Genomic DNA, 22,072 nt, shown 5'->3' with positions numbered 1-22,072 from the left:
TCTGTATATAACCTCCTACTCACCGATACTATTCAATAATTAGCATTAGCCTCTACAATATTTCACATTATTCAGACCCCTAAGTTATACTATCAGTTTCTTTTATAGCATCTCTTACTTGCATCTCAAGTCAGGTATACATAGTCATGCCATAAACTTTTGGTCATTCAGACTGGGTGATCCACTGAAAACTAAAAGTTTACTGAGTACACTAAATCAGTACCATTCTTCATGCTTACCCTCTCCCATTCTGCTTGCTAGCTTTGTTTGTCAGCCACCACGGAAGCCCCTAAGGTGAAACTTGAAGAGCCACTTGTAGTTTGGAAGCTATGGTCTGATCATTACCATGGTACACAAAATAATGAATGGTATCAAAGAGGTAAAATCAGGCACCTTTATTCACACTCTCCCATGATACAAGAACTAGAGAACATTACACAAAAAGGTGAGAGAGCCAACTGAAAAAACAAAGAGGAAACTGTTCAAACAGTGTAAAACTGTTTACTGGTGTAAAGTTTAAACAATGGGTATCTAAGGTTAAAGATTACCAAGACTCAACAAAAAAATCTTTAAAAAAAAATATGAAATTTTTTAAAAAGAGTTCCAAAGTTATATTAGTAAGAATAAAAGTCTGAAAAATTAAGATGGATATAAAATCTCATTAACTGAAGTGGACAATCGCTCTTATATGGCATAATATCTGTATTTCTATGCTAAAAGCTCTGACTGTTAATAATTTACTGCTTCATCCATTTCTTTAAAATCTTGTCAGTTTCTTAGAAATTACTTTTTAGCTCTCCATTAATAGGATTTTTTTCCCCACCTATGATGCCTCTATTACATTAAAACAATCCGTATTTTTTTCAACTAACCTTTGGTGCTATTTGTGAAAGCTGCTGAATATCTAAAGCATCTATTTCTTCTCCCGAAACTGCCTGTGAATTTTTGGAATATAATCCAAGACGACTAGCTGGAAAGAGATGTATACACATAAATTATATCAATAAATTACAATGATGTAAATAACCTACTATTTTTTTCCAACACTCTAGGAAATACAAGGTTATTTTGTACACCTATTCTATTCTGCCATTTTTCAAATGTACCATTTTTGACAGCAGTAATTTCATAGGCATTATTCAAATCAGTTGACTGGAATAATTACCCAAACTCTCAAGAAATAAAAGGTGTGCCATGAAACTTACTCTGAGTAGATTTATTTGCTTTAAAAGTTTAACACTTAGAGGCCTCAAATAGGTCAGTGCCCCACTGTGTTAGGTGCTGTACAAACATATAGCAAATGATAATCCATGCCCTAGAGAGTTTAGAGTTTAAAAGAGAAACAGGAAATGAGCAAACAGACAGAAAAAGGAGAACAGGTTAACAAAAGGATGTTTTACCTCTGCACAAAAACAGCATGCACAAACATCATACTGTTCTTTCTTTTTCAACTTCCTTTGCCAAGTTTCCTAACCATCCCATAGAACAAGGAATGACCCTTTTACTACGTGCCACCTCCTGTACTTGACTTGGGTAAGGAGTAAGGCATTAATATAGTTTTAAAATACTTAACTTGAAATCCAGTCGCATGTAAAAGGGAAGCTGGAAATAATTTGTAATAGGATACATGCCCCCATGTGAGTTTCAACAGTGAGAGGCATATACACACAGGGGAAACTAATTACAAGTGAAACAGTGAAACTATCTTGATACAAATTACTGCTGAAAGAGGAAAATAAAAGGACGAAACCAGTTTCTTTCAAATATATTCAAATCTTAGGTAGAACCTGGGGGGAGGGAAACAACACAACAACAACTATTATTTAAATTTACAAAGTTCTTTAAAACTACAGCTTTTCAGCTTACATTATGTAACATAAGAATCCTATGCAAACGGTACATGCCAAATAGGCATCACAAACCTTACTTCAGATTTTTAACCACCACCACAATATTTCATCTTAGAGTAACACGTTGTAAGACATCCCCATGAAACATGTCAAAATGAAAGGAAGTGGTCTAATTCATACCAATGGCAACCGCAGTCTCCTGTGAATCTCCAGTAACCATTTTTATTGCTACTCCTGAGGTGATAAGTGTAGTAACAGCTTCTTTTACACCAGTCCTTGGAGGATCAATTATGCCCACCAGCCCCAAAAAGGTCAGCTGTCCCAGCTCAGGGCCAGAAGCTAAGGCCAAAACTTTAAGAAAACAAGGGAAAAATAAGTTTATCTTTGAAAACTGAAGTCATTAAAATGTAATTACTAACAAGAATAGTATTTTTTACAGCTGTGCTTTCCAAGATAAAAGTTAGTATACACAACTAGAAATTTTCTAATAGGATAATGTGATTCAAGGAAATTTGTTTGAAAAAAATGGATGACTGTTGTATATGGAGTAAGGGTCAGGTGTTCTGGAACAAGTAACTTTTCTCACTAGGTATCCCCACTGAGATTAACCTAACCATCATAAGCATGCTTACTTTACTCAACTACTAGATTACAGAAAATCAGGATGCTAACATCCTAAAACAACGGGTTGCTGTCACTGCAGTTCAGGTGTTGTTTGGTAATTAGAATAGGCTGCTTTTTCATGCCCATCTTCAAACAAGTGTTCCCTTTACTAAGCTTACTTATTTCAGGATTTAAGAGACAAATATTTTCTAGTCACTTTCACATGAAAGATGTGCAGGAAAGCTTCTGGTATTTAGAAAAATACCAATCTTATTCGTGTGCACACTCACTATTTCAGGCACATATTAATAAGAATAGAAGACCTGCTAACTGCACCTGTGTAGGATACCATGCACCCAACAATCTAGCATAAATATTTTATCAATCTTTGTAGAGGGCAATAAACCTCAATCAAAAAGTTTAAATCATGGTCATCAGATGAAAAAAGTAAATCCATGAAATCAAAAGTAACAGGCCAGTATATCATCCTCACCCACTGTAGATACTAGCTAAAGATAATATATAAAAGAATAGCATGTCAGTCCACAAGTATTCTGTACAGCACATACCCCTGCCCATCCTGTACCAATCATTTTTAAGATCAAAACAATTATATTTAAAGATTTTTATATTCTCAACTTAGAAATAAACAAAAAAAATGAAGAGCTTTAAAAATGAAAGGTCCATTCCCTATGAGGCACTCATCTGCATAACTACCAATACCTTCTAAACATTTAACGGTGCTGCCTCTCTCAGAAGGTTGTCATAACTAGTCCTCTCTAAACCTTAAAACTGAGATGAGGGCAAAACAGAAAAAAAATGGGGTGGTCATGACTACTTCTAGAATACCCATAATAAAGCAATTCATGTAGTAAAATGTAATAGGTAGAAATGGTGACATCTCTCTTGGGTGATCAGACAGGATAAGAATTGCAATACAGTGTTGACATTCTCAAGTCAATCATGCTATTTAAACCTTAAGCCAATTTAATTTCCACTCTTAACTTGAAGATAAATTGGTAAACACAATGAAAACTGAGAAAAAGGTTGGTTTCGAGTCCTCTATTAGTTTGAACAAGCAAGTCAAACAATACATTCAAAAGAACTATTCTTATGGTGCAAAGACTAACTACTCTGAAGTAATCTTACCCCTAAGTCCTGCAGAGCCCATAGATGTCTTCTCTTGCTGATACTGCTCTCTCTGTTGTTGGGTGAGAGGCAGGGTCTGTCCTTTGCAGTTATATGTTGTACAGTACCTAATCACTTGTTCATAAGCACCCTTCATAAAACAAACCTCTGGTTTGTCCTAAGAAAAAAATATTGGCACATAAATATCTACAGTCCTCTAGCAGCAGAATATTGTCAGAATGTAATGAGATTTTTTTTGGGGGGGGGATCTAACACCGACAAGTTTACATGCAAGGCTTGGGATATCAGAATGTTTATAAGAATTTCACAGTTTGCTTTACACAAAACAAAAACTTACGGTTCTATATTTGAGAGCCTGAAAACAAAACCTTGGCCATGGACAGATGTTCATCCGTAAGACTGCATGCACCCCAACTACAAAAACAGTTATGTGGGGCATTCATATGTTCACAGCCCCTGGCTGAAGTGTTGCAAAGATATGCTCTCTGCTGGGAGACAGGGGAATACTGGGCAGACTGTAAGCCTGCTGAGGTGAGCTGTCCATGAGTAGACTACTGTCCTCAGTCTGACAGCTTGCTGCCCTCCCCAGTGATCAGGGTGGCAGTGTGTTGACAGCTTGCTGTCTCCCCTGCCACAGGACTAGTGGTCCCCATTGCCCCAGCAGCAGTTGCCATTTCTGCCACTGGGCTCTGTGACAGCTTTGTGTGTCAAACAGAGCCACAATCTGCTTTCCTGGTTGGGCTGAAGCTCTGCTCCCAAGCAGGTTACCAAGGAGCAAGTGGTTCTCCCTTAATCCCCACCATGGAGCACTGTGGGATGCCAGGAGAACAAGAGACCTGCTGTAGCACTACATGTAACTAAATAGATGTTACACAGGGCTCCACAAAATGTACCACTACAGAGCAGGTACTATTTTTGTAGTGCTACACGGGTTGTGCAGGCCTATTCCTTTGACTTCATAGCTCTGTAAATGCAACTTCTGTCCACAGCCACTGTTCCCCTTCCAAATGCACAGGTCTGCGCACTTTGTTACTACCTTCAGAAAACAGCCCTTAAAGTAAAACAAGGAAACTATGCACCTGATCTGAGCCCAAGCTGCACTGCACAACATTGCATAACAGCTGACACAATTGAAGAGAGCCATTGGGAAGGTCTACCTGTTGTGTTCTGTGCACACACTTAACAGCCATCCATTTCTGCTCTGAGCTGAAGGGATACTCTGCTTTTCTTATGTAATCCTGCTGGAGTCCATCTAGACCCATCTGTGTAAAACACAACAAAGAGTAATCTTAGCACCATTTTTGTTCATACAGCCGGACCATTTATTGCCCTCCAAGAAAAGGTTCCCAAAAGCAGCTAAGCTTTAATTATTTAAAAATTCAGGGCATGGACAGACTATCACATACTCGGAGCCATCCCTAGGGGTGGGCAAGTGGGGCAGCTGCCCCAGGGCCTGTGTTTTGGGTGGCCCCATGGACAGTGCCATACAGGCTCCATCGCAGTCACCGGCTCCATGGTCTGGCTGCTCGCCACACCCCTGCCCTCTGGCCCCACACAAGCTGATATGCCCCGGGCCCCACACACTCCTAGGGATGGCTCTGTACATACTACAGGGTAATCCACAATGTTTTTGTATACTGATGTTAAGTAACACCAGGCTAACAATGGGCAGAGACAAACAACTACACTAAGAGTGCATTTACACATGCACTTATCTGTGCACTAAACTAATTTCCTGTTATGTAAAACATCACGATCTCCATATGCAATTCTATTAGATCGCAGCAAAATGATATTCACCATCGTAAGATAGTACTAACAGGGACAGTACTATCTTTATGGCAGTGAAAATAACTGCACCTAAACACACAGATAAACTCTGACCCAGGTGTACAGTATATATTGCATCTAGTCATCCCAGGCAGCAAGGGACTAGACCCCTCCCTGCTGCCCAGTCACGGGGCTCCACATGCTGGTGCACTCATGTGCCCCAGCCAGCCTCTCTGCCTCCCAGAGCCTGGGATTGACCACCCCTCTCACCAGCCCCTCTGCCAGCCCAAGACTGCTCTGTCCCAGCTCAAACTGCTGCAGTCAGCGGTTTGCACAGGCTAGCATCTGCACATGCACCCTGGCTCACAGTAGTTTGATTATCTACCACATGCCATTAAGATGACAAGATAAACTCTGGCACAAACTGCACGTGTAGATGCACCCCAAGAGAAGTAAACACAGTAGGTGGCTGTTACCCTGCTACCAGAGCCACCCCTAGGATACGGTGAATCAGGGTAACTGCCCTGGGCCCCACACTGTGGGGGGAGAGGGGAAGCTGAGGAGCTGGGCAGAGGGGCCGCAGCCTCTTTTGCAGGGCCTGCCTGGAGCTGGCAGCTCACAAGCAGCATAGAGGACCCCTCCCAGCCCCCCCTTTGCAGGGGTACCATGGCCCCACACAGTGTTAAGGGGGCCCCCCATGCAGGCTGATTTGCCCCAGGCCTGCTTCCCCTTCCCCACCCACAGGTTGGCTCTGCTTGCTACTACATTGCAGGGAAACAGATAATAGACTGTTCACCATTAGCAAGCAGCAACCCTGAGGTGGGCATGAACAGACATTAATTTGGCGCAGCTTACAGCAATGAAGACTTACTATGATTCTTTCAGGGGTTAGTCTCCAACTGATTGGGAGACATGATGAGACCTTAAGAAATAATGCCATCTGTCCAATACATTTTTTAAACACAGATGCAATGCTAATAACACCTATGTAAACATGCTGCTTGCCCACATGCTCATTTTGCTTTTATTCCCCTTTCTCTTCAAAATGTTGTCAAATCACAATGTTCCAGCTTCAACATACAAACTTGTGAGACACTAAAGTGAATGAAGCAAAAGCTTTTTGCACATTTCATTGTCAATCATTAACAGTATATTTATGCTTATATAATTTCAAATCATATCTACCTTGTTCTTACCTAACAACATATTTATCTTCCAAAGATAAAGAAAGGGGAAGGGGGCATGGCCTAGCCCTCAGGATTCTGGTCTCAGGCGGAATGAAGTCTATGCGTGCAGACAGATATAACACTTACACCATTTGATATGTGGTTTAAACTACTAGTTTCTAGACATAGAAGCCAATTTAGAATGGTTTAAACTTCCTGAAATGGTTCAAAAGTACCATTTCAGGATAAATTAAGTTTTGAACCAGTCCTCCTCGACTCAGTTCAGTGTTTACGTATGGAGACCAAGCTTTCTGTGACTAGTGTTTGGTAAGCCCTGTAAGCATCCCACACTGCACTACTGCTCACCCCCACCCACCTGCCTGGCAGCTGGCTACTCTGGTATGCAGCCAGAACTCTACTGGCTCAATGTCTATTGCTTGTATGTGACCCAGTCCTCACCATCCCAGGGTGATTTGAGCAGGGGGGGCAAGGGGGGTAGGGGAGGGGGAAGGAGTATCCAGGTGGGTAGAAGGGGTACACCTACTTCTAGGTTCCCAGGATGTTCTGGAGTGGGAGGGGGGGTGCACTGCGCAATACTCCACAGCTTTTAAACAGCATTTTCCCCCAAGCTACTTGTCAGTTTCATACCAGTCATGGAAACTGACCACGTTCCAAGGCATCCCAGGTACCACCACACAGATTCTGGTAAAATAATAAAAGGTCTCTGGGTCTAAGCAAGAAGTCATATGCAGATTCTGCATCTCAGAAAGGTTAGGGGGGAATTGAAAATTAACACACATTACAATAGAGGCATGAGCATACTCAGTCATGGTAAGATTAAGTACCAGCCACAATATATATTTGGGTTTAGTATAAAAATGTAATACAACAAACGTGATTTTACTTCATGTTCCACTTATTCAGTGACTTTTTATAAAAATCAAGAACTCTGGAGCATCCTAAAATTATTTCTGTTGTAAGAAAAGAGTAGTTTTCAATAAAAGACTTAACAATGACACCATTACTGTAACATTAGTAATTTTATTAATCACAGTGACAAGCTTTATGTCTAAAAACAAGAGGGAAGTACTATCAAGCACACACCTTCATAGCAAGTGCAATTAGAGCGCCTTCTGTTGGCTTTCCCATCAAGGTGTTGTTTCTGATTATAGCATCATTGCACACACAACCAGCCTAAAACACAAAAAACACTAAGGTCAATAGAACATATATAGCCTATATTAAAGATACTGGAGATAGACTGCTTACTATGCTAAAATTGTACCTCAACAATTTTGCTAACAGTTGGGTTGTTATATCCATGAATAACATCACCATCGAGCATCACTTCTCCAAACCTGTTGTAGCCTACTCCAGTTACCTGTAAAGTACAGAGTCAAACAAGATATCAATCAGAGCATTAAAACATTTCATATATCCAATAATCTGTTTTTCAGAATTTCCTGTACAGAAAATGGAATGAGTTACTTAAAAGTGAGCCAATTATACCAATCTAGAAGTGCACACCTACAGTTTCCTACTCAGGGTCTAATGCAATGGATTTAAATTAAAAAAAGTGTTAAATTCAGCAGTTTGTAGACAGTTTAATATTTATACTGAACACAGTGCAAATTCAGAATGATCTAACTAGCCTTCAAATGCTGCATTCTCAGCATTGGTAGGCAGAAACATATATAATTGCCTTGTTCCATCAGGACCTGCTTCCAGCTCTCTCTCGCTCTTCAATCCCCTTTTTTCTTGGTTTACCTGGACCTACAATGCATGTTCCCTGGAGGTTAGGGAACCATTTTGCAAGTTTAATGAGAAAGGAAATCTAGAAGTGTAGCTAGGTGGATCTAGGCTGACTGAAGATCAGTTCACGGGCTGAGGCCTGGGATAGAGACACTAAAACAATTAGTTTGTAATTATTTATTCTAAAATAAAATCTAGAGCCCAATCAGTAGTTTAGTTTAATCCCTTAAATTTGCATCATAAACCAAATACTAAAATGCCCAGATTTAGGAAGAAAAACTCAAACATATGTCAGCGAGCATCCCATACACTTTCTACTAAAATACCTGAAGCCAGTCACCATTGGAAACAGGGTACTGAACTAAATGGTGTGAACTCCTATAACAGGTACGTGAAGCTTAAATTAAAAGAGAGAGCTTAAAAAGTAAGTTTAGGAAACTTTTCACTCATTCCCTGTTTGAGGCTTATGTGCATTCACAGTAACTTCATTGTACTTATAGCTGAAAGGGCTTCTTCCAATTTTAAATTTATTAAACTGGTATTTTAGATTAAAAATTAAAATAAGCCACAAAAATGCAAGCTGGCAAACTACTGGGAAGTAAATAACATTTTTAAAAGGTTAAAAGAAAGGTTGTTTCGTCCATTTCATCCATTACCTATCTGTTTACTTTCTTCTTGCCCTCACAATTCATAAGGCTCTTCTCAGAAGCACAATATTCTTTTGCTAAAATGCATTTCAAAAGTCCATTGGGAGAAACCAGCTGTTCTTCCCTCATGCAAATACAGGATAGCAGTTGGAAAAAATGGACTTTTGAAAGAAAAAGAAAGGGTCCCATTTCTACTGAAGTCAATAGCACAAGCCTCACCGACTTCAAAAGGAATAAAAACAGATGGGAAATAAGTCAAGGAATTTTGGAATTGGTATATATTCTCTTTAATTTGTCACACTGGCATCAGTCAGTGAGAAAACATGTCCCCCTAAAGACACATCTATTTCTGCTTTTTTGTTTCTTTCCCATCCCCTGATTTATTCCTCCTTCCTTTCTGTGTGTATATTTCCTTCCTTTTAGGAACTCCCAGTCCCTACCAACCATGTTTTCACTTCCTGCCTCCATTCTATCCAATTAAACAATCAGCAGTGAAACAGTCATGGGGCAGAGGGTTATGAATCTATCTAGCAGACTAAATATTACAAGTAGGCCACGTAACCCAATATTCCTCTTCCAAAGGCTACTATAAATAATTTAATGCATGTTCACATGCTGTAGAAAATAATCTTGTTTTCAATAGGAAAGACAACTGCTAAGCCTTTCAACTAGTCTTTATTTAAACAACACAGTCCAGAAAAAGGTCAAAATAATGAATGCATATGAGAACACAACATGATAGCCAGGGGCAAATCTCTCAGTCAGCCTTGTATTTGGCAAGTCAGAATATTTCAGCCTGGTACCTGTTACATGCACTGAAGCCACGGAATTAAAATAAAAAGTTAAATATATTCCTACTATACCTCAGCGTGCTGTCCATCTGATGTAAAAATATGAGTAACAGTCATTTCATTCTTTGTTAAAGTTCCAGTTTTATCTGAACAAATCACATTGCAACAGCCTGAAAGAACCAATTAAGTTAACGTTTGTAAGACAGTCTTGCTAGCCACAATATGCTTCACACCAAGAAAAAAAACTTAATCTAGTTTCCAAATGCTCTAAAACTTTGAGATCAGATGAACCTAACACCTATCTACATATAGCTGATCACTTTCCACATGAGCTTTTAAAATTTCTTACTCTCCTCAAGAGTACAAGTATGCCAAAAAACAAAACAAAGAAACAAAACAAAACACTGCAACACTGGTGGTTACAACTGGACTGTAAAAGATCTATTCTTTTTTTTTTAACAATGGCAATTATCACTTAAACTGAATCAAAGAATTCACACCAGATCATTCAAAGCTATGTACAAAGTCAGGAGGCAGCCAAAAACAAATCTTCAAAAGTGTTTCTATGCTTTCCCCATGTACTGTTACTGACTGTAAACTATTTTAATGAAGTCTTAACTGAGCTTGTGTGAAAAGGAAGGCTGAGAGCTTCTATGGCACCAAAAGCTACACATTTTCTCTAAAATATCAGTAATGATCAGTTATTACTTTTGTTTAATGTCATTAATCTTAATAATCTCCCTGACTTAAACTTTTAAAGCATCATATCAAAGTTGCATTAGTATCTTCCTTGAATTTTAAATTAATTTGCTGCAAATAGGAATGCTTAAGATGTAGATTTAAAAAAAAAGTTTGATCAATCATACACACTTCGCTTACATTATAACATCTTGACAAAAAGATAAATACAGCCTTGCAGTATTAATGTTCTGTACTTCCCAAGCACTGGAGGCAGTAGAATTCAAAGTAGCTCATCTTCAAATACATGCATAATTATTAACATTTAAACACATGCGCAACTCTCTAATGTTTTATATATCCCCAAGGAGACAAGTATATACCGTATTTACTCAGATAAAATAACCCAGAATACAAGATGACTTCCCAATACTTAGATATTATATATGGAAAATGTATATTTTTAGCACAGCATCGACTCACCCCAACACCACACCTGCTCCAGACTCACCTGCAGCTGCTCTTTGCTGCCACCACTTTCTTGCTGGGCAGCCTGAAGGCAGCAACCCAGCACAGGCTCCAGGCAGTTGCAGCAGGAAGAGCCCAGCAGCAGCGATGCAAAGGGACTGCTTTTCTCCGGTGCTGAGCAACAGCTTCTGTCTGGTGCCACCGCTGCTGATGTTGCTGAGCCTCAGTGGGCAAGTCTGAAGCAGGTGTGGGTGGGGTGGATTGGTGCTGTGCACACAGATCCCTGCCAGTACCACAGGGCTGGGGACAATGGCAGCAGCAGCTGGAAGGAGTTGCTGCCTGGGCTGCCTAGAAAGGCAGTCCAGCCGCAGAGCCACCCCAACTCCACTGCGTGCCCAGAGGGTGGTAGGACACACCACTGCCAGATAGTGCCTGGGCCAGGTGGGACTGAGGGACCTCCTGCAGGCCAGATCCAGTCCATGGGCGTATTTTGCCCACCCCTGTTCTAGACTGACTACTGAATCCCACTGGGTAGAGTGGTTTTCTTAAAATCTTTCCCAGCCTATAGAGAAGCCTCTGGCAACCCCATAAGATTGGGCCCCTAATATAGTCCATGGTCTGTTGTGACCTATTTATAAAACTTTGAAAAAGGTTACATGACTATATGGTCTCAAATAGTATATAATTAGAAGTTATAATCCCTATCCCATAATGATATCTTTGAGCTTTAACATACCTTAAATTAAAGCTATCTTTATATATAGGATAAGATATATGGTAGTGCCCAGTCCCCCTCAGTGGGGGGATCGGGCACTGCCATATCTTATTTTTTTTAATAAAATATATGGTAGTTACGACATAAGTTGGTTTTTTTAATAACATCTTTTAAAAATATTTTAAATGATTAAATTTTAAAAATCTGATTTAAATTAAAAAATCTGATTTTTTTTTTAAATTGTTGATTTTTATCCACCTTACCTGCAGCCCTTCACCCTCCTCCACCCTGCTTAAGGTCAGGCCCTGCTCTCCCTGAGGACATGGAAGTGTGGGGTAAATCTGAAAAGTGCGACCTTGAAATAAACATACCTGCAGAAACTGTATCAGCAAATATGTATACAGAAATTTTCATTTTACCTTTTTGAAACTGCTGCAAGTTTTAACACAGCTACCCCATAAAAACACTTTTAAGCAGCACTTTTCTGCCCATTTATACGTGGTACAAACTATGCACGTTAGTCCAAAGCCAAAAGGCTCAGAATTACCACATAGTTCACTAGGGTGGGTCCCAGCAGAGTCAACAGTGCTTCAAGCCATGGTGACCCACCCCGCAGCTCAGCACCACTCAGTATGTGCATGTATTCCAGATACTTCCCACAAAGGATCCATGTACTAATTAGTGTGCTCTTCCCTCCCCCCACCAAACTAGAACCAAGCATTCTTATCACAAGTCCTGGGATCCTCCAAAAATGTATATGCAGATGAGGCTCAAGGCAACCTGGTCTGGCTCCACCTCATCATATGCAACCAACTGAGAAAGAGGGGTGACAGAGGAATTCTGGGTGAACTCTTTAAGACCCCCATTTGGTGATGTCTGCCAGACATTTCATTGGAAATGGGAGAGAAAGGCACAGCTCAGCTGTGGGAGTTATTAGGAAGTTGAAATGTATTCAAGTGTAGTGGCTCACTACAACTTGAAATAATTGGCACTGAGGGGGATTGGACACTTTCATATATCTTATTCATATGGGATTCACTAACCTTTCCTTGTGGTATGGGTTCCATTTGTCTGTTTGCCCAATATGGACCATAGTCATGCTCAGCGTTGGCTGCATTTAATCAACTTCGTAAGTGGTTTCTATTACTAAGCACATGCTGTTATTGGCAGCAGTTTAATGATATGTCATATATTTAATGAGGTTCCCTTTCATGCAAATATATGACAAGGGACCTCCTCCCCAATGCAGTTGGGGGGAGGGGAGAGGGAACTCATCTTGTATTTGGGTAAATACGGTTTTTGTTTTTAATGATATAGACCACATAATCTGTACAGTATAACTGCATTTTTCTTATACCAATAAACTTAAAAGCTCTTTGCAGTCATCTCAATGCTATTCCTAAACACATGCAAGACTGCTATGGTTTAAAAGCATTCGTTTTTTAATTCAACAAAACTGCAAGGGTATGCAAAACTAAAAAGGTTATAATCAATGAATAATAAAATTCTCCTATGTACCTCTTAATCGATGAAATTATATTACTGCTAGCATGGACTTACTATTGGCCCATTAATTTCTTGTAAAAATGATTCAATTTAAGAGAAACTTGTTTAAAACTATTACCAATGTCCTGAAAAAACCTTGGCTAACATGAAGCAGATCTTCAACAGACTTGATATGAATGTTATGATTTTAACAATAATTTTAACATCTCTACGATTGGTTCTAGTCATACCTAAAGTTTCAACAATTGGTAGCTTTTTTACAATAGCCCTTTTCTTGACCATTCGCATCACACCAAGGGCCAACGTGACAGTTACCACAATTGGTAGTCCTTCCGGGATTGCTGCTACAGCCAAGCTGTAATAAAACAGTGTAAATATTTTTTTATTAGAATTCCATATACTGGTTATAAATACATCATTACAAAATTGTTATAAATGAAAAATGTTCCATTAGTAAATTAATATCAAAGAGTAAGTGGCTGCTACTTTGTTCTAGGTAAATATTTAATTTGAGAGAGAGTATTCTGAAGAGGGTAGCTAACACACCCTGGTTTAAGAACCAGAGATTTAGACATCTGAATTCAGATGCACCTCAATGTTTAAATCAAAATGGCAGCAAGTGTAAGGGGAAGATCAGCTTCAAATCTGATCCTGTTCATTTTAGTGCTTTGAGCCTTACCTAATTGAATCATAATTATGCAAAGCAAACTGGATTACCAAGTAATAAGGCTTCCAGTACATCAAATTTCTATGTAAATGTATACATACATGATGATGCAGACCATATCACAGCCATTGCTGTCATCTTGAGATTAAAGGTATGACACTACCCTACATGACTATCCTACATGAAATGGAATAACTGATAGTATGGTATAACAAAGTATAAATCAGACATGAGAGCAGATATGACCATACATTCATGGCTACATATTCAAGTGATGCATAAATCTTCACTTAGTCACGATCTATGTTGTTTAAAAGGTCACCTTTTGTCCTTTACATGCACAGTCCAACCAAGTGATAGGTTGAGACATTTCTTAAATGAGATCTCTGGAGAACCCTCTCCTATGGAATTCATTCCCCTCCACTACTCTGCAGAAGGAACAGTGAACTTTGACAAAATTCAAGGCCCATCTATTTACTCAAATCTGTGTCTGTGGCCACCCACTCCAAGAAGTGGATTCTTCTTTTGCTTAAATGGTTATATTAGAGGGAACACAAACTTCTGGTTATTACCATATTTTCTCCCATACCACATAAGCCCAAAATAAATAATTCCTTGTTTTTCAGAGTAGAACATAGGAAAATAAAAGATTTTTCCAAAGTCTTAGGTGACAGGATAACAGAGTAGGTCCTTCTGGAAATTTTGAGCATCTAGAAATCCAGGGGACAGTCTGAGTGAGGCAAAAGGAACTTCCTGGTGTAGCAGGGCAACAAGGCTAGGCTCCAAACCCTTGGAAAGGCAGTAGCAAGACTATTACCCATTTACTATAAATACTTCTTTGTAAGTTACTGTAAATAATCAAGTGTTGTTTCCACACAATAGGCCTACTACAGACTGCATGCAGCAGCTCACACACACAGCCAGTTCAGTGGCTGAGAGAGAGGTAACCCTGGAATCTGCCTCTGCTATTTACAGCCCCTGGGGGAAGTGGTTGCCAGAAGTCAATGTCTGCCTATTCTATTTAACCTTGCTTCCCCAGCAAATAAAAAGCAGTTTCTCTGCTAAATTTTGGAGGGCTGATGAGGGGTGGGGGAGGGGAAATGCATGTGGTATGTGAGTAAATACAGTACAAGTATTAGCCATGTTTAGTTTGCAGAGATCAAGACCTAGATGAATGTTAAGATGAACAGAAAGGACATACCATTTTGTCATCATAAACAGAAGCAAGTAAATAATCATTCTTGGGTCAGAGTAGAATGTCTCTCCAATTAAATTCAAGTTCTTTACTTAAAGAATTGTACCAAAACTGACTTCAAAACATAGCCTGTGCAATATACATACACACTGTAAACACAACTAATTTTCAAGTTTAAGTTTAAAAAATAGTAAGATAAATCTCACCTCACACCAATAGTAAACATATCAAGGATATGCTTTCCTTGCAGCCAGCCAACCAGCATAATAATGCCTATAAACAAAACAGAAACAATGGTGTCTTTTCATATAAATAAAAATCAAGGGCTACAAAATGATCAAACATTAAGCAAATCCAAGCCTGCAAATACTGCTCTGTATTACAATGCACTAAACTGTGCTTCTGGAACACCAGAGCCTTGATTCCTTGACCAATGAGGCATAGACTCAAGTAACTTACAGCATAGAAGAGGGGCAGGCAATTATTTCGGGCAAAGGGCCGCTTACTGAGTTTTGGCAAGCCATTGAGGGCCACATGACAGGCAGGCCAGGGAAGATGAATATTAATTTTCTAAATTTTTTTAGGGGCCCCGCAGGCTAGATACAATGGCCTGACAGGCCACATCCAGCCCCCGGGGCCGCATTTTGCCCACCCCTGCAATAGAAAGTTGAGGCTGGAGTTGAGGAGGAACTTTCTGACTATGAGGGTGGTCAAGCATTGGAACAGGTTATCCAGAGAAATTATGGAATCACCATCCTTGGAGGTTTAAGAGAAGGTTGGGCAGACACTTGGCTGCGAAGGTTTAGTAGGGGATGATCTTGCCTTAAGCAGGGGGCTGGACTAGATAACCTTGTGAAGGTCCCTTTTAGCCCCACTTTCCTATAATACCGTAGGTCCATTAGCATGGCATTATGCTTCAAGGGTGGAATAAGATCAGTTCCACATAAACCACAAAGCAGCACTGGCACTGAGACACCTCACATCATACTTTAAGAAAAGGAAGATTTAAAAAAAAATGAGGAAAGTGAGAATAAAAAGGATGTTGGAAGAGACCTGTAGCAAATATGAAAAAAAAAACCCCAGTGCCTTAGTGACCTTCAACTAATATTGATCTAAGCCCATTAAGCAGTGACCAACAGTTTCTTCTTCTAAATCACCATTCTTCTAATGCCAATATTATTCTTAATTTTGATTTACATAAAGTGTCATCAGGAGTGAACTCTGAATGTGACTAAAAAGTTCAAATGCAAATATGTTTTCTTACCTATTATACCAAAGGAGTATAAAGAAAGCTGTTTTCCTAAAAGGTCCATGCTCTTCTGCAAAGGTGTCTTTGGAGCCTTAGTAAAAGATCAGAGCACAGGGTAAAAAGTGAGTAACTTGCATAAAAATGCAATTGTTACTGCAGGACATATTGTATCATTACGTTTCTAAAACATGAAAATACAAGAGAAACTGTCAACGCTTATATATCCAAACAGCAGCATTATCAGATATATTTCATTTGCAGAAGGAATAATGCACACTGCACTATCTGGTTACATTCCTCCATTTTTGGAGACAGCTTCAGACTTTCTAGGAGTCCTTCACTGGACTGAGGAACTTCACAGCACTCCATCTACACCAAATAAGCTACTTATCCTAAGCATTCGTAAGTAGGCAAAGTCTATCAGAAACTCTGAGGTTCTTGAAAAGAGAAAAAAAATGTGGCTTTGGATAACAGATGGATAAATGCCATTTTCAAACCTTAAATGCACATCAAACTCCTAAGAAGCCATCTTGTACTCCCCAACAGGAATTTGCTAGAGATTAGAAGTGGCTATTTCTTAGAAAAGAACTCAACACCCAACCAAAAAAAGCCCACAAAAGCACACTAAAACAAGCAAACAACCTCACACACTACTTACACAATTAACTTCTGTTGAAAGCAATTTACAAACCACAAGAAAACAGTCAGGAAAGTGAATTCTTGTATTAGGCTCACAGAGGCTTGTCTGGACAGTAATACAAGACACTGCCCTAATTAACACATTACTTTGGGGGAGCAACTAAACGTCAAAACACCTACAACTGGCTGAAGATACAGCAATAAGACTCTGAAAGGGTGAGAAAACATATTACTATCTCTGAAAGCAAAAAAGATGGGGACCAGTGAGCCTCCCACGTAAGCCTTAATTACTAATTGCTCATAGAAAATGAACAAAGAATAACTTTATAAAGAACCCCAACTTCTCATAAAATGGAAGTCAGTCATCAAAACTGACTGCCTCCCTAATTAGTCAGAGGACAGACAGATTAAGAAATGAAACACCTTCTGCAATGATGTTATTCTACCCTGAATCCAGCAACCCTTGGGAATTCCAGTGTCAATTATCTGGCCACGTATACCACTAGAGATCACTCTTATTTTCCTCACTAATGAAGATAAACCTTTTAGTATCTATGAAAACAAGCCTCAATGTCTCAGAGTGTAGATGGGAGCCTACATTCATAAGCGACTCACAGGCTGTTCCTGAACTAATGCCAGCACTGGTAGGCAAGACTGCTATTCAGAAGTAATGCTATGCTCACTCTTGGAATGACAAGGAACACTGAGCTCGTTCTTGAGCTTCTGCCTCAACATTTAAACTGTTTCAGTGCTCAACTTTGGCAATGAAGGCATTAGTGATGACCAGTGATCTGGGTTTTCTATTTGCCACAGAAAAACATGGATTTTCTCCTTTAAAGAGTAAAATGTGGGAAATCACAAGTTTCCCCTTGCAGGCTGACAACACTAAAGCCTGCAAGGGGTTCTGGGGAATGGGAGGAGGATGATCAGAGGCTGCAAGCACCATGTGCGTGTGCACATGCAATATAGTGGAGAGCAACTCCCCACAGACAAGTCTATTTGGGAGGGGACACGGGTGACATGTGGGGAGTGGGAGGGGCATAAGTGACAGTAGGGTGGGGCATGTGCCCCCCAGATTTTTGCACCCATAGCAGACAACCCAGTAGGCAGGACCTGGCACAGGGGGGCAGAGCAGGGTGGCAAAACTTGTTGCTGCCACCACTGGGACCCCCATGCCAGCTGTGCTGCCAGCAGTGCAAGGAATAACAGACCGGGGGGGGAGGGAGAGAAGAGTGAGGGGTGCTGGCTGCAGCTCTACCCTGGAGGGGAAGTGGGGTTGAGGGCAGCACAGGCAGCCTGAGGGGAACAGCAGCAGCTGGGCCACGGTGGCAGGGTAGAGCTGCAAGTGGCTGGAGATGGGAGGAGGCGAGGTCAGCATGACCCCCCCTTCCCCCTCCAGTCCATAAGTCCTTGCACTGCTGGCAGCGTGGCTGGTGCGTGGGTTCCGGTGGCAGTGGCAACAGGTCTCACTACCCCACTCTACCTTTCTTCACTGGGTCCCCATGGAGGCCCCTAGGGGGAAAGTAGCAGAGTGGAAAGCCCCAAGCCCACTGCAGGCACCCAAAAGATTCTCAAAATGTTTTTAAGGAGTTTAGTGAAATACTCACACCATTAAATACAACCATTAGTTTGTCCACTAAAATTATGGAAGCTTCATAGGGATCTCTCTTGATGGAAAAATACTTACATTTACAAAATAAAGAGAAAACTAGGCTTTAAGTATTAATACTTACTTCTTCTGCTTGCATCATTTTGAAAACCTCCCCAAACTCAGAGTTTTCTCCTGTTCCGATAACTATTCCCTATAAAAATAATTAAAAAAGAATCATTCCCATTTGAGTTATTACTTTAGTATTAATTATGTTTCTTGAATAGTTGTCAACAATCTATGAATCAAACAGTGAAGAGTTAGGTTTTTTCTTAAAGCATTTCACATATCCTGAATTATATATTAGAAGCACTCTCCAAGGCTCTTGCACATTCTCCAGACATATTTACAGACTTCAAATAATACTTCTAAGAGTATAAGTTATTCTAACACCTATTGCATCAGTAAACCACATTATTTTTCCTTTGGACCCAGCAACTGAAAAACTACCACTAAAGTTCTGCTTCAGTACATCAGAGAACAAAATACTTCTAGGACAACAAAAGGTCATTCCCTTGAAGTGCTGATGTACAGATGTATAGCTTAAATGGATGTACAAATACATTTATGATCTTAAAGCAAATCTAGTTTCTGCTCCTTTACAAATAAACTATGGCATTCAGTCTAATTTTCTCTATCAATATGATTTTACCTTTGCTTTTCCACATCTAACCAATGTTCCCATAAAAGCAATATTGCTCCTTGAGGTAAGGTCTCCATTGGTCGCAGCTGGCTGAGGTGATGTACATTTAGAGCATGGCGCAGTCTCCCCTGTCAGACTAGATTCATCAACAGAAAGATCCACAGCCTTTGGAAACAATATACACGCATTAGTAAAAGGCTTTGTCTTCTGGTACTCTTTTTAGTTTTTGGAAATCTGTGCTATAATATTCCTCTTCCCTCTTTTTAAAAGTTAATTGACCGAATAAGGATATTACATGTCACCCAAACATGCATCCAGAATCTATGAAGTGAAAACAAATTTCATGTACAAGCAGCTGAATACAAGCACACTGCAGCAATGCAGAAAATAAGTGCGGAATTCCTTGAGATCTTAGGTACCAAGCCAAAGAAAAGACAGCGAGAAAGGAAGAAAGACAGTAGAAATGCATATATTGTAATAATCTTGGAAAACTATGATGGCACAATAGTGACTATATTTAAGATTCCAACTGGGTCCCTCAAAATTTACTTTTATTTTTGTATTGTTGATAGTTTCTCTATGACAGTCCACCTAAAGGAAGGCTGAAACTGTGATCAATTCAAACAAGCCAAGGAAAAGGAAAAGTTAAGATTACAAATACATTTACACACTACAATCCCTTCAACTCCGCCCTGTGGCTCAGTTCTTCAGAGCTGGCTGAACAACGAAACCGGCAATAGTTCTACGCCCCTAAAATGCTGTTTCATACTTAATGTCCTGACCAGGAGAATACTAGGTCACTGCCAAGTCATAAAGTGGACTTGTTGGGCAAGAGAAACTTTCATCTATATAGTTCTGTCTACTTTTTATTCTTTTAAGCAGCAGAGCTACCCAGAAACATGTCTGGGGAAAAAGGTGAAGAACTAGCAAGAGAAATAAGATACAGTTTAAAAAAGATACTGTGTAGGCAAAATTAAGAAGTATTATAGAAATATTATTTGAAGGGACTACCCAATTCAACTTCCATTAAAATCTTTTCATTAATTTTAATGGGTACTACGTAGAATATTATTCTGTAAATGAACCAGAAGTCCAAACCAAAATTCCACTCTCTATAGTCTTCTGTATATAATGATTCTGTAAAGGGTTATTTATTAAAATAAGAAATCCATGAACTGCAATCTAGTCACCTTGAAAAGTTCCTGAAATACAAGAAGTTCCATCTCCACGTCTCTCCGAAACAATGTGGCTTTCAGAGATTCTTTCTTTATTTCATATGGCTTTAGGAGCAAAAGCTAAACGGAGATTAAACGTGGATCAATTACACGGCACTCTAGAGAAGCAGCATTATGGTAGATCACTGCAGTTCAGGTATTTCAGTCTTAAAATGGTGAGGTATTTCAATTTTGGTGTACTGATTTCTTTATCAGTGCCAGACAACAAAATGAATATAGCTCACTAGACCAAAAATAATTTAGTCAATATTAAAAAGAGGATAGTACCTTTACTAAAGTGCTTTCTGATCAGTCAATTCCCTTTATTTCCTGCTATTTTCTCAAATAGTTACCAAGGCAATACACATTTTTAAAAGTTGGTGCTGTATCAATAAAGGAAAATGGACACTTGTCAAACACTGCAATCAATCTTTCAATCATAATCAATAAAATCCATTTAGAATTTAACATCTAAAGAAAGCTCCGTATTTTTATACCAATTGTATATTTTTTAACTATAGACTGAGGCATTGAAACAGCCCTGCTGCTCAGCCTTTAAAATGAAACTCTGAAACCAGTTGTGGTGAACATCATCTTAGCTGACAGCATAATATTTTGATTTTTTACACCCACAGGCTACTCATTTTATTTGTATATTAGAAATGGTGGACAAAGTTTCCAACATTGTGTCTTGAAAAATGAGTTTATACACACATGCTGAGGGAGTCAGTTCTGTAAAGAAGTTTCTTGTACATACACTCCGTGTTGCTAGACAAACAACATTTAATTCCCATTTGTGTAGTTTTCTAGCAGTGTCACCCAGCAGAATAAAGAAATTTACAAGCTCTAGATACGCAAAACCATGAAATCTTTTGTAACAACATTTCCAATCCTCTTTCCCCACCCCTCCACTCCTTATTACTAGAACTATAAAGTTCCTAAAACTTATCCTTAATTCTGATAACTTAAAAACAATACAGAAATCTCAAGTGTTCCAACCTTGGAAAAGAATTCTTTAAGATACTATCAAACAGATGTGCATTTATACATACTTTTAAATTTATACAAGTAGCTATACTGCTATACAGATGAACACTACCATCAGCAGAATGACAAGTCTTCTCAGAGTTTTACAATAAAGTAGCCCATTACAGTGCTGACCACCGATGTAAGTTTCTCCAAGAGAAAAGCGAAAAGTCTGCCACTGGTTGAAAGTTAAAACCATAAGCCCCTTACTGGATTAGAACACAGAGAGACAGAATTTTCTCTTCCGTAAAAGAGAATTTGCTAATAGCCAAGTAATAAGCAAACTGGACCATGGATTAAGCTTAATCTTACATAGCATTCTGCATTCTCAGTTTTCACTAATAAATATCCTAGGGAGTTTTTTGAAGTCATTCAGTTTTACACCCAGTTTTCAGTTCAAATCCATGTTATGGGATGAATGGCCCATTCCCCACTCGTGCCAGTTAACAGGTACTTGAACTGAAAAATGGGTGGTGCTGGTAAGCTAAAAGTGCTGCTGTGCCAGTTACCTGAGGCACAGATTTCTGGCAGGATGTCGGGGGGACAGTGATGGCAGCCACATGGAGTGGGGGGCTGGGAGGGCAGTGGTGGCCACACAGGGGCTGGGGAAGGGTGGCCAGAGCTGCTACCTGGGAGCACAGGGCTCCTGACTGACCCTGGGTAGGGTGGAACAGGCTGCGGGAATCACTCCCAGGG

At 39.7% G+C, this 22,072-nt stretch overlaps 1 protein-coding gene across 2 annotated transcripts in view; it reads right to left on the bottom strand.

The window, feature by feature from the left end:
* ATP2C1 (ATPase secretory pathway Ca2+ transporting 1) overlaps nt 1–22,072 on the bottom strand; it is a 120,719-nt gene that overhangs the window by 10,155 nt on the left and 88,492 nt on the right. For both annotated transcript variants that reach the window (XM_019508838.1, XM_019508839.1), the window contains exons 8-19: nt 19,146–19,301; nt 18,579–18,647; nt 16,222–16,297; nt 15,164–15,230; nt 13,326–13,450; nt 9,801–9,898; nt 7,824–7,919; nt 7,643–7,732; nt 4,760–4,864; nt 3,603–3,759; nt 2,031–2,201; nt 873–970 (exon numbers count right to left, since the gene is read on the bottom strand). In XM_019508838.1, the coding sequence (XP_019364383.1) occupies nt 873–970; nt 2,031–2,201; nt 3,603–3,759; nt 4,760–4,864; nt 7,643–7,732; nt 7,824–7,919; nt 9,801–9,898; nt 13,326–13,450; nt 15,164–15,230; nt 16,222–16,297; nt 18,579–18,647; nt 19,146–19,301 (1,308 nt within the window). The remainder of the gene's footprint in view (nt 1–872; nt 971–2,030; nt 2,202–3,602; nt 3,760–4,759; nt 4,865–7,642; nt 7,733–7,823; nt 7,920–9,800; nt 9,899–13,325; nt 13,451–15,163; nt 15,231–16,221; nt 16,298–18,578; nt 18,648–19,145; nt 19,302–22,072) is intronic.

This window comes from Gavialis gangeticus, unplaced genomic scaffold (assembly GCF_001723915.1).
Source record: "Gavialis gangeticus isolate Ggan-Ray unplaced genomic scaffold, GavGan_comp1, whole genome shotgun sequence".
NCBI lineage: Eukaryota > Metazoa > Chordata > Crocodylia > Gavialidae > Gavialis > Gavialis gangeticus.
Note: the sequence above shows the minus strand (reverse complement) of the source record. Positions and strands in the feature narration are given on the sequence as shown.